General features: G+C 61.0%; 1 protein-coding gene across 2 annotated transcripts in view; it reads left to right on the forward strand.

The window, feature by feature from the left end:
- PIK3R3 (phosphoinositide-3-kinase regulatory subunit 3) overlaps positions 1 to 11,872 on the forward strand; it is a 54,817-nt gene extending 42,945 nt beyond the window's left edge. For both annotated transcript variants that reach the window (XM_031969198.1, XM_031969199.1), the window contains exons 4-10: positions 628 to 808; positions 1,296 to 1,421; positions 5,058 to 5,200; positions 6,751 to 6,927; positions 7,138 to 7,212; positions 7,480 to 7,650; positions 8,433 to 11,872. In XM_031969198.1, the coding sequence (XP_031825058.1) occupies positions 628 to 808; positions 1,296 to 1,421; positions 5,058 to 5,200; positions 6,751 to 6,927; positions 7,138 to 7,212; positions 7,480 to 7,650; positions 8,433 to 8,631 (1,072 nt within the window). In that variant the 3' untranslated portion in view covers positions 8,632 to 11,872. The remainder of the gene's footprint in view (positions 1 to 627; positions 809 to 1,295; positions 1,422 to 5,057; positions 5,201 to 6,750; positions 6,928 to 7,137; positions 7,213 to 7,479; positions 7,651 to 8,432) is intronic.
- Positions 11,873 to 12,074: the final 202 nt, after the last annotated feature.

Here is a 12,074-nt window from a genome sequence, read left to right on the forward strand (position 1 = left end):
TGTCACTAAGGAGTCAATCAATGAATTCCCCCCTGAGCCTCCAGGTTTTTCCAACTGTGCCCAGGGCCTCATTACCCTACCTCCACACCCATGACTCCAAGGTCACTTCTCTCCCCACTCTGTGCTGACTCTCTGCGCTTTTCCATCTTTCAACGCCCCCATACCCCCTGGAGCCCTTTTTTCTCTTGTCTTCCCCCTTAGAACATAAGTTCCTAAAGGGAAGAGCTGATTTTTTTTTTTTTTTTTTTTTGCTTCTATCTGCATTTCTACCACTTAAAACAGTGCCTGGCCCATAGGAGGAGTTTAAGAAATGATTGTTGACTACTAGCTGATAGAGCAGAAGCCCCCGGCTTCCTCTGGGACATTTGTGGGAGAACAGAATCCTGCAGGGTGGGGAGGCCTGGAGGGCGAGCTATTTGGGTGGAAGGAAGATCCGCCTGCATAAATCACAGGCCCACAGGATGAGTGGGATCCCCACGGGAGCCAGGAGCCGCTGGTCACGTTCCATGTCAGACCCCCCCCGGGGGTGGAGCCTCCCCGTTGTCCCCGACCCCACACGTCGAGTAAAACATCTGTGAAGCCCAGTTCTCATGTGGGCTCACCGGCAGCCGTCATTGTGTTTTGCAGGAAGGGAGGCAATAATAAATTGATTAAGATTTACCATCGGGATGGCAAATACGGCTTCTCAGACCCGCTGACCTTCAGCTCTGTGGTGGAGCTGATCAATCACTACCGCCATGAGTCTCTGGCCCAGTACAATCCCAAGCTCGACGTGAAGCTGATGTACCCCATCTCCAGGTACCAGCAGGTAAGGCCGTGTGGGCAGCACCCGGGGGCACAGCCCCCTCCTCCCTGGGTGGCTCGTGGGGAGAGATGGGCCCCTCGTGGGTCAGGTCGCAGAGGTCAAGCAGAGACTGGTGACGTTTGAGCGTCTAAGAAATCAGAAAAGTGACCTCAGTGATGGGCCGACCTGCAAGGGCTGCAGAGCTCAGGGCAAATCAGGAGCAGAATGGGCGCAGGCAGACAGGGCGGGGGGGCGTAGAAGAGGTGAGGAGGCATAAGGTGGGGATGGGCAGAGGGGGCACAGGATGGGTACAGATTGGGGGTGAGCAGAGGATGTGTGAGCAGATTGGGCACAGGATGGGGATGAGCAGAGGGGGCACAGGATGGGCACACACCTTCATGTTGGCAGAAGGGTTTGGTTGACCAGGGCTCGATTTGGGCAAGGATTTGGGGTTGGGGGCTGATCCCGAGGTGGGTCACAGTGTCAACATCCCCCTCCTTCCTCTGTGCAGGATCAGCTGGTGAAAGAAGACAACATCGATGCCGTTGGCACAAAGCTGCAGGAATACCACTCTCAGTACCAAGAGAAGAGCAAAGAGTATGATCGGCTGTATGAGGAGTATACCAGGACCTCACAGGTGGGTCGCCGGCCCGGATCTTTGTTGTTCTTGGTGGGCCCGGGTGATTCACTTGTTCAGGGCAACCTGGGTTGTTGGTTACTTTCCAGCTCGGTGCCCTTTCAGACCCTGGCACTCTGGCACTGTCCTGGTTCAGGAGCCAGGAAAGGTCCCCAGGCTGGCCCCGGACCTCGGAAGAAAGGCCTGGAGGCCGGGTTGTGGGAGGGCAGGAGGAGGCCTGGGTGTTTGTCCCCTGCCCTCCATCTGTGACCGACGGGTAGCAGATGGCAGGGTCGAGGGCGCCCGAGGGACGAGCTCTGCACGAGGGAGGCGGCTCATTGGGAGCCGAGGAGGGAGGACTTCTCCTTGTTGGAGGACAGGGGAGGGAAGCTGGCAGAGACCTCAGAGGCAGGGAGGCTGGGTGGCCCCCTCCTCCAACAGAGAAGTTAACCTTGTCCTGGTTTGAGGTGGGCAGGATTCCCAAGAACCTGTCAGAGCTGAGTGTGGATCCTGGTTCATGGCAGGGCGCAGCTGCGCCAACAATATGCGATCAGGCGGCACGGCCTTCCCGAGCTTGTCTTCCCCATTCCACAGAGAAGCAGACTGAGTCCCGGAGTCCTGGCCAGAGCTTCAGCTGCTCAGGGCCCCCAGTCCCCCTCAGCTGTCCCAGTCGGCTTGGATTGGGGGCGCTTTTCTTTGGTGGCAGGAGGGTTAATGTCTCGGCCTGGCCCTTTCCCCTCTTGCTCCCGGCTTCCTTTTTATTCTTCCCCCGTTCGGGCCAACGTGGTTTTATTTGCCCCACGTTATAGCCTGGTATGTGGGGGACGCGTCGCTGTATAAACTCCCGGGTGCGCCGGGATCCGAGAGCAGGCTTCCCAGCGCGCTCCCTCGGTGGACTTTGTGTTATGTGGGTGACGAGTGAGGCTTGGGTCTAAGCTGCTGATATTCATTATGCTATAGCCTGGCTCCTGGGTGGGGGCCTGCCTGGGGGTCACACTTGATGCCAGTCACCCACGGGGGACTCTCCTTCCCCTTTACGGTCCCCCCCCCCACATTGCTGTGGGGGCCGTCCTTCCGGAAAGAGCGTCATTTATTCAGCCGTCCTTCATTTGACCCGAGGTCTGGGCCAGACTTCCCAGGCTTTGGGCATCCACCCGGCCCTTCCTTACGAGGGAGTCTGGCAGAGGGGTCTGGGTGACATTCAGCGGCACTGGGACGGTGCCTTTGAGCACTGAACATTGGTGCTGATATTTGGGGGATCCTCAAAACAATGTGACTCCATTTACCCAAGATCTGGCTCTCCTTGGAAAGACTGCCTTTGGGAATATGGCCAACAGGAATTTAGGGTACCCATCCCCACAGAACAGACCAAGTGGATAAAAAAGTCTTGTCCAGATTTCAGAGTCCTTCTGGGCAGGTACAGACACTATGATTGAGCAGTGGGCTGGGCCCAAGGCTTGAAGGGCAGGGGGAGTGAAAGCCCCACCTTTTCAGCACCAAGTCTCGCTGGAAGACCCCAAGAACTCGGGATGAAGACACCAGAGAGCACGTGCAGGAAGACTGGGAGCCGGAATGGGCTCCAAGAAGGAAGGGAATGGGCGCTCCAGGGTGGAAGGCAGGAGGTCCCTGGGAGACGGAGGCCAGGCTGGTGAGGGAGCGCCCTGGGCCACGTGAAGGAGGCAGACAAATGGGGAGGCTGAGCAGGAGGCGCCAGTGGGGAGGACAGCTGGGCGGCAAGTCCGGCCTCTGAGGAGATGGCAGGGGATGGAGAGGGGGAAACAGCAGAGGAAGACACCCAGCGGGCAGCCAGCCTCAGAGAGCCAGCCCTACCCATCTGCAGGGAGCTGAGAGCCAAGCCCATGGCAGAGAGCATGGATATGAGAGAACGGGCTTCAGGGCAGCCGTGGGGCCCCCGTGCAGCCAGGACTCCGGCAATGCAAATGAAGGCTCCATCCAACAAGGAGGAAGAGGATGGCATGGAGACCTGGTGGGGAAGGAGGGGAACCACGGGGTCCATGGTGGCAGGGAGCCATCGATGAGGAGATGACCAGCTCTGGGGGAGACCGGCTGGGCCAGTGGTGGGCAGGGATACCGGGCCGCCAGGCGCTGAGGAGCGATGGGCAGGAAGGTGGAGATGGGACAACAGACTTGGGAAGGATGCTGACTGAAGGCAGCTGTAGACTCAAGGCAGGACTTCAAGGATGGGAGCCATTCGACCAAGTCTGGAGGAAGCAGGGAAGGAGCCGACACGAGAGAGGGTGGAGCTTAGAGAAGGGAGACTTTGTCACTGGGCAGGGAGAGAGCCCCCCTGAAGAGAGGAGCCATTTCTTCCCTGAGGCAGGAGCAGAGGAGGAGGCCATGGGGTCTGCAGCACGGGGTGAGGGAGGACAGGACAGAAAAGCAGCCTGCCACCCTGCTGCCTCGGCATGGCAAGTTCCCTATGGAGTGAGCAGCTGTGGGGAGAGCCAGCATTGGGGCAAGGGGAATGGCCCAGAGGAAAGACCCTGGGGTCAGAGCGGAGAGCAGGGGGACAGCCGGAGAAGCAGGAAGGGGCAGGAGGCCTGGAGCTAGCGAGCTCCAGCCAAAAGCAAGACAGCAAGACGGGAGCCTGCGGCACACGGGGTTTCAGGGGGATGGATGGTGGAGGTGCCTCCAGGGCGCCAGGCCGTGCCCAAGCTCCTCAAGAGCCATCTGCTTAATGACTGCAAGAAGGGAGCCCAGAGCAGCAGGACCGCTTGGAAAGCTCTGGGCCACTGTTCTCCCCCTCAGAAAGAAAAGCCAGCTGCTGTGGCAGAGGTTGGGGGTCATTCACGACCTTCCCTTCTGTCTGCTCCGTATTTGGAAGTGCCCGTTTTATTCAGTGGGTTTTTTTTTTATTGTTTTATTTTTTTCTGGTCATACAGGTATACTAACTTTTTAAGATACATGTTTCTTTATGAATCATGTTGGGAGAAAAATCAGAACAAAACAGGAAAACCATGAAAGGAAAAAAAAAAACAGAAAAAAGAAGTGAACAGAACGTGTGTCGGTTCAATCTCTGTCGTTCTTTTTCTGGAGGCAGACAGAGTTTTCTGCCCAAAGTTTATTGGGGTTGCTTTGGATATTGTGAGTGTGTGTATGTGAGTGGATACAGAACAGAAGGGCGCGCAGAGTGGCCCAGGCTCCATCCTTAACCTTGTGTTTAAGGCCTGCTTTTGATGGGCTTTTAGTGAATCTCATACCTCCATCCTCCCCTTGGTAAAGGTATGGCTCCCAAAAGGTAAATGACCCCCAGCAGAGATCTGGAGCTTGTGGATCACTTCCTGTTGCCCTTTGGACCCTCAGGTGACGCTCGGTTTGAATCTCAGACATTTAACAAGTGCAGGGCCATTGGCCTCCCTTAACTCAGTTTTCTCATCTGTGTAATGGGAATAACAAGAACATTTGCCTCCCAGAGCTGTCCTGAAGAGCAAAGGAGACGGTAAACCTTATAGGACTTTCAAAGGCATCATCGTTTTGTTGCCCTTGTGATTTCTCTGGCCCCTGAGCTGTAGGAGTACTGGTTGATGTGATGGTCTTCCTTTCTGGGCCTGAGCCCATGCCCATTGGTACCAGGGCAGGGCAGCCAGGACCCCGGTCTGACCCACAATGTGTTCATTTTCTTCCTTTTCCTTATAGGAAATTCAAATGAAGAGGACGGCGATCGAAGCTTTTAACGAGACAATTAAGATCTTTGAGGAGCAGTGTGCAACCCAGGAGCGCCAGAGCAAAGACTACATTGAACGCTTTCGGCGAGAGGGGAACGAAAAGGAGATTGAGCGGTGAGCGAGGGTCCTTGAGCCTGTTTGGCCCCCGCTGCTGGGGCCCCTGTGTCTGTCTGCGGCCCTTAACTGGCTGGGGCAGGGTCTGCCCGGGGGCTGTTTCCTAAGAGAAGCAGGGATGGGGGCAGAGTGTCAGAGAAGGCTTAGCCGAGGGGGAGAGTGGGGCGGCCCTGGCTGCAGAGGCTGCGAGTGCTTGGGACGGTGCCGCGGGAGGCGGCTTTTCTGGCAGGGATGCTCCGGTGGTGCTGGAGGACGTTGGTCTGGGGAGCCTCAGGGCCCAGGCAAGGGAGACCCGGGAAGGCAGAGGGACCTTGTAGGCCTCAGGATTGGAGGGAGAGCAGTGACCGAGACAGGGAAGGAGACAGGAGGAATGTGGCCTGGTCGTGAGGCCCAGGGCGTGGCCGCGGGTCCCCTGGACTCTAGGCGGACTCTAGGCGGACTCTAGGCCTCAGGCCAGTGCAGGCGCGGCCCCTTGAGAGCAGAGCCTGCCCGGCCTTCGTTTCTGGAGCTTCAGCTCCAAGTGCTGACAAGGTTTGCATTAAACCAGAGGCCGGGCCCAGGGAGAGACAGAGGGTCAGCCCAGAGGGCCGGGAGGCTGGAGGAGCCGGGAGGGGCAGTCGTGTCAGACACAGCATGTGATGACTGCATTAGCCCCCTGGACACCCCAGAATCAGCCAGAGTCAGGATAAGTAAAAGTCCTCAGTCTTTATTCTTGGTCTTTAGAGGTAGGATTGAATTGGATGAAAGCAGAATCTCCAGGACGCCTTCTTCCTTGTCTATTGCCAAAGTGACCCTGGCTCGGCTTACTCCACCCTCTAGTCCCTCCTACAATTCTCTGTAGACACCAATCATCGAGCCAGCACAGAATAGTGGCCATTCCCCAAGCACATGCGCATAGAGTATTGTCCAATCGGTAGTTAGCCCTAAGTGCTCCAACCAACCTCAGTGCATCGACTCAGGAGTTTCAAGCCCATTACATCGGCTCCTGACGACTTTGGGAGAATCCCTGGAACGGACGCTGGGGGTCATGGTCCCAGGGTGGCCTGGGCGAGGTGACCGGCCTGGACACGGCAGAAGCAGGAGGGAAAAGCTGGCGGGTCAGTGAGGGGGCCAGCAGCCTCCCCCACCCCCCACCCCCAGGACAAGGCCCCGGGGAAGGGGCCAGATGCCCTGAGCAGCGGCTGCCGCCTTGTGGGCTGGCAAAGACCTGAAACAACAAAGATGGGGATGGATGTTTCTGGGCTCTGTGAGGCTAGCAAAGCAGCCTTCAGACATCTCCCTCTGGGAGGACGGGCCGCGACCTGCAGGTGACCCGGCCGAGTCAGGGTCAGAGGGCAGCTCAAGCCATGGGAGGGGGTGAGGGGCGGGTACTGACCCGTGGGTCAGGAGTACGGCAAGGAGGAAGGTGGGTGCTCCCAGGCCCCCGCAACCTTTCCTTTGTCACCGCTCGGGGCGGGCGGGGGGGGTCCTTCGGTTGGCCACACCCCCCACATCCTCCTGCTGGGAGCCCCCCTCTTGCTTTGTCTATAACCCGCCGACTGTTTTCCCAGGATAATGATGAATTATGAGAAGCTGAAATCGCGTCTGGGTGAAATTCACGATAGCAAAATGCGTCTGGAGCAGGACCTGAAGAAGCAGGCGCTGGATAACCGGGAGACGGACAAGAAGATGAACAGCATCAAGCCGGACCTGATTCAGCTGCGCAAGATCCGCGACCAGTACCTAGTGTGAGTGCATGGGGCCGTGGGGGAGAGCGCGGCATCTAGGATTCCCACGGACCTCAGGATGGCGCGGCTACAGCAGAAGGGCCCAGCGGGCGGGGGCAGGGGGAGGGGGAGGGCGGGCAGCGGGGCCCACTCTGCGGCCCTGGGCCCTCTGACGGGAGGGCCCTGGGCCGTGGGCCGAGCCCTCGGGCTCATTTCCTTCTCCTTCTGCAGATGGCTCAGCCACAAAGGAGTCCGACAGAAACGACTCAACGACTGGCTGGGAATCAAAAATGACCACATCGATGAGTAAGTGCCACGGGGGCTCGCGGCGGGGGAGGGCCCAGGCTGGATCCCAGGCCGGGGGCCCCTCCTGGGGAGGGAGTTATGGTTCTGCCCAGACTGCCCCGTGGCTAAGGGGACTGAGCGGGGCCCCCTGAGGGCTGGCAGGGGCATCCCGGGCCAAGCCCTCTGTAGACGGAGGGGGGGGTCCCTGTGAGCTGGGGTGGGGAGTCCCCATGCACTGGGGGGCCTCCATCTGCCTAATGGGGTCCCGTTCTCACATTGGCTTCATAGGACCTATTTTATGAATGAGGAAGATGAAAATCTGCCACACTATGACGAGAAAACGTGGTTTGTTGGGGATCTCAACCGGCTCCAGGCGGAAGACCTGCTCCACGGGAAGCCCGACGGAGCCTTCTTAATTCGCGAGAGCAGCAAGAAGGGCTGCTACGCCTGCTCCGTGGTGTGAGTCCCTTATTGTGCCAGCGCCTGAGCAGGGCCCCGGTGTGGGGGAGGGGCTCCGTGCCCACTGCTGCCTCCCTGGCATTGGCCGGGGCAGGAAGGAGCCTCAGGTTCTCATACGGCCCCAGCTGAACTTGGACTCTCTAACGTCATCCAAGTTCTCATTTTACAGATGGGGAAACCGAGGCCCACGGAGGGTTAGTACAGGCAGGATGGTTTCTGCTTCATGAGGAACGTTGTGGGGCCTGAACCAGTAAAAGTCCTTGCCGTGGTCGGGATCCCAGCCGCACTGGGGGCCCATCCGTCTTGGCTGTCTCTGCTGGGGAGCCTTGTGTCTTTCTGGGGCCCAGGGGGCCAGTCCTGCCAGGGCATGGAGGCCGTAGGAAGTACAGGCCAGGGGTGCCCTTTGACCCAGGCAGTAAAAACACCACATCAGGGCCGTGGGGGAGACGGGAGGGGGAGTCATCCTCACTGCTCCCCTGGAGCCTCCTCCCCCCAGCACCGGCTCGGGGAGCGCAGCAGGGAGCATCCAGAGCTTCCTTCCTTCAGTCCAGCCTTGGGCAGCCACAGGTTCTGGGGGCCACTGACCCAGAGCTCTGTCCTGGGGCCTCAGAGCCCAGCCTGGGTAGTGGGCCCGGGCAGGGACCTTTTCCTCAGTGTGGGGCAGTGAGCCAGCTGGGGGCCTCCCTGGGGTCTGGGACTTCTGGGGGCATTTGGGAGGTCCAGCTCTGCCCAGGGATGCCCCTCTCCCGCCCTCACAGCTGCCCCTCTCCTTTCGCTCGCAGGGCCGACGGGGACGTGAAGCACTGCGTGATCTACAGCACGGCGCGGGGCTACGGCTTCGCCGAGCCCTACAACCTGTATGGCAGCCTGAAGGAGCTGGTCCTGCACTACCAGCACACGTCCCTCGTCCAGCACAACGACTCCCTCAACGTCCGGCTGGCCCACCCCGTCTACGCACAGCTGCCCTCCCACTGCAGATAGACGCGGGCCGGCAGCGTGGCCGGGGCCGCGGCCGAGGGAGCCGGGGGCTTTTCTAGGGTTTTATCTGCGGGACGACGGAGACGAGGAGGGCGACGAGGGCATCCTTTCTACTTAGACTGCTTGTTTTGCACAAGAAGTGATTCTGTGAATGTGAAGCAGAGGGGCCTGGGGGCCGGCCGGGGGTCGGGGCCACCTCCGGCCGGACGCCGAGGCCGCCTGCATCTGGGGTCCCGGCTGCGCCGCGCGCGGCTGTTTTTGTTGTCAACACCCATGTGCACTCTCCCCACGGGGGATAAACTGAGCACGAGGTACCGGAGGCAGACAGACACTGCGGATGGAGAAGGAGGGTTAGGGGGCGCAGGGAGGGTGCGTGTCCGTGTCTCCCTGGTTTTTACTTTGGGCTGGGCTCAGTCTGGGTGGGGGGCAGGGAGAGGGCCCCATTGTCTGCTTCCATTCAGGAGCTGGAGGAGGCCGGAGCTCCTGCCACTGGTGGGGGCCCCGGGCCCGACCCCATGGTCATTCAAGGCTGCTCCTGCTGCAGGCAGACGGGCTTGGGAGGCTGAGCTGACCAAAGGAAAAGGGGGAGCTTCTCCTTCCTTTTACACGTATCAGAAGCCCTAGAACGAGTCCTTCCCATGCGGTGGCATCTTTTGTACCGAGGGCAAAGCGGACCCAGCGACATCCGGGCCCTTCCCTCAGGAGGGGCCCCGAGGGCCCCAGCCTGGGCAAGCGTTCCTTTCCACACCAGAACTTAAAGGAAAAAAAGGAAATGGGCAAGTGTCTGTGGGTACTGGAGACTCCTGGACCTGCCAAGGGCCTAGGGGTCTCCCTTGCCCCAGGCTCCTCCGGGGGTCTCGGCACTTGAAGAATTCCCCACCTGAGATCCCTGTAACTCGGACGTATGTAGACAGTGCAGTGTTGTGCTTCCCGGTGGCTGGAATATACCAAAAACCTGCAGAGCTGCCCTGACCGGGCCGAGCGCACGGCATCTCCCCAGAACCTCCAACACCACCTTGGCGGGAGCGCCAACCCCCGGGCTTCTCTTCCCGATGGAGATCCTCGGCCTTGGAGTGGACCCCGCTCAGACCCACAGCCCGGGACCAGCCTGCCCGGCAGAGTCTGCCCATGGAAGACACGGCCTCTGGGAAAGAACGGACAGATGTCTCCCTTGCTCCTCCCGCCTCCCCCCTCCTGGGTCTGGCCGGTCTGTGGCTTGGTCCCAGACCCAAAGACCATCCGGGACCTTCGGGCACCTTGTTTTTCCAGCCCAGCACCCTCTTGGTCCTGGGAGGAGCCTCTGGGTCCCCGTCCGCCCCTTTCTCACCCCTCGCCGGGGGCTCCTGCGCCGCACTGACTCGTTCTGGTGCCTGGGTCTTGTTCCTCCCGGGCCTTGGCACCAGGACACACCAGATTCCGCTCAGCGGCCCCGGAGCCTCCGCTTCTGGGGGTTTGGAGGGAGGCGTTGCCTGGTTCCCTTGTCTTACAACCCCCACCTTCGCCCTGGAGGAATCCTGATTGTCATCTCTGGGCTTGGGACCCCTCGGCTCTCAGCCCGTGGGCTCGGGGGCTTGGGGGCAAGGGAAGTCGGCTGTCGCCAGTCTTAGCCGTTTCCCAGGTCTGGCAGCGGGGGGAGGGGAGGGGCCTTCAGCCAAACACCATTCGCAGCTCCCAGGGCACCGGGGGGGGGGGGGGGGGGGGGGGGGGGGCAGGAAGGAGTCTCGGATCCTGCACGCCCGTCCATCTGGACTTTTCTTGTGACTGGACCTGACTCGCCTGCATTGCGGACCAGAAGCCTTTGAGGAGGCTCAGACGGCAGCTTGGGCGTCGGTGGGGCTGAGAAGGGCCCCGGGTGACTAGCCAGCTCAGAGCTGCTCCAGGCCGTTGTCAGAGCCCCTGGGGGTCTTCCCAGCCCCAGCTCCACAGGCATCTTCCATCAGCAAAGGCCACTGGGGGCGGGGCCTGCTGGGAATCCTGTGCCTTTGAGGAGCCGGTATGAGATGGGGTCACGGGCACCCCCTGGGAGCCCCGAGAGAGCAGAGCTGGGGCCCGACCGGGACCCCTTCCCTGGGCTCCTGGCAGACATCTGGATGGTTCCCCAGCCGTGGGGGCAGAGGAAGATCGGGGACACAGCTTCAGCAGCAAGACTGGCTGGCCCCTGTTGTCCCATGCCCCAAGGATACCGGACAGCAGCTTTGGGATGGCCTTGGGGAGCGGGGCAGTGCCCGGGGCTGGGCCCCTGGGAGGAGCGGGTGCCACGGGAAGTCTCTCTGCTCTTGCTGCTGTCACCTGCCTGGGGAGCTTGGCTCCTTGCTGCTAACTGTGGGCCCGGTGTCTGGGACCCCACCGGGGGTCTCGGGACCCCGCGGGAAGGTCAGCCTGTGGCGGGAGGAGGGATGAGCCCGGGGGTGCCCTGCTCGAGTTCTCCAAGCTACCGAGGATAGAACGATAACCGGGAGGTGGCTGGGGGCTCTCTAGCTCCCGGGGACCCAGTTTGAGACGACCCGAATGGAGCCGTAGGGCGGCCGCAGCTGGACAGACGTGCCCAGATCAGTGCCGGCCAAGCACGGGCAGCAGCGGCCAGGCCCCCAAGGCCGGGGGAGGCGCGGGGGCCCTGGGGAGGAGCCCTGTCCTGCCCCTTCCTCTTGCCCTTTCCCAGCTCGCTCCTCGGGCGGCGAGGGACCACGGACCCTTCTGGCCTAGGCCCCTTGGCCCGGGAAGGACCCTTGCTAAGTGCAGTCCCTCCCCCAGCACTGCCTCCCTCCCACCCAAGGCCCCTCCCCCAGCCTGTCTCCAGGTAAGCTGCGCGGATGGGCCTGTGCTGCCCCGCCCCGCCCTCCTGGCCCCCGGGGGAGGGGAGGAGGGGGGAGGGGCTTCCTTCCCTCCTCCTCCCCCTCCCCTCACCCCTCCAGAACTGTCGTTTGCCTGGGTGAGCTCCAGCATGTGACTCCGCGCCCCGTCTCCCCGGTGTTACTTGTGTAAAACTCTTCTGTCTTCTTTGATGTAGTCAAGAGAAATTCATGTAGTTAATGTGAAAAGGAAAAGCCCGCCTGCTTCACGGGACCCCAGTCAGTCATTGTGAGTGTGCGTGGACGACTCCGCTGTGCGTACGTAGCTGCTAGACCGGTCCTTACACTTGTTCTTGTCCCACGTGTGCGTGTTGCTGCGACCGGGGGAGGCGCCCGTCGGCCTCCGGGCCATCTGCTCCAGGTTAAAACGCAATAAACAGTTGCAATAAAGCACATTTCCCGCGTGGTGTGGTGTGCGGGGAGGGGGGGGGCCGGCGGGAGGGGGACGCCAGACCCCCTCCCCCCCCAGAGGGGGACGCCCGACCCCTCCCCCAGGCCCGGCTGCGAGAGCGTGGGGGGCGGGGGGAGGGGAGGTTAGGAAGAGACATCACACGGCTGTTCTCCCCCCCCCACCAATCCTCCTCCAGCCTCTGGGGT

Source organism: Sarcophilus harrisii, chromosome 4 (assembly GCF_902635505.1).
Source record: "Sarcophilus harrisii chromosome 4, mSarHar1.11, whole genome shotgun sequence".
Taxonomy (NCBI): Eukaryota; Metazoa; Chordata; class Mammalia; order Dasyuromorphia; family Dasyuridae; genus Sarcophilus; species Sarcophilus harrisii.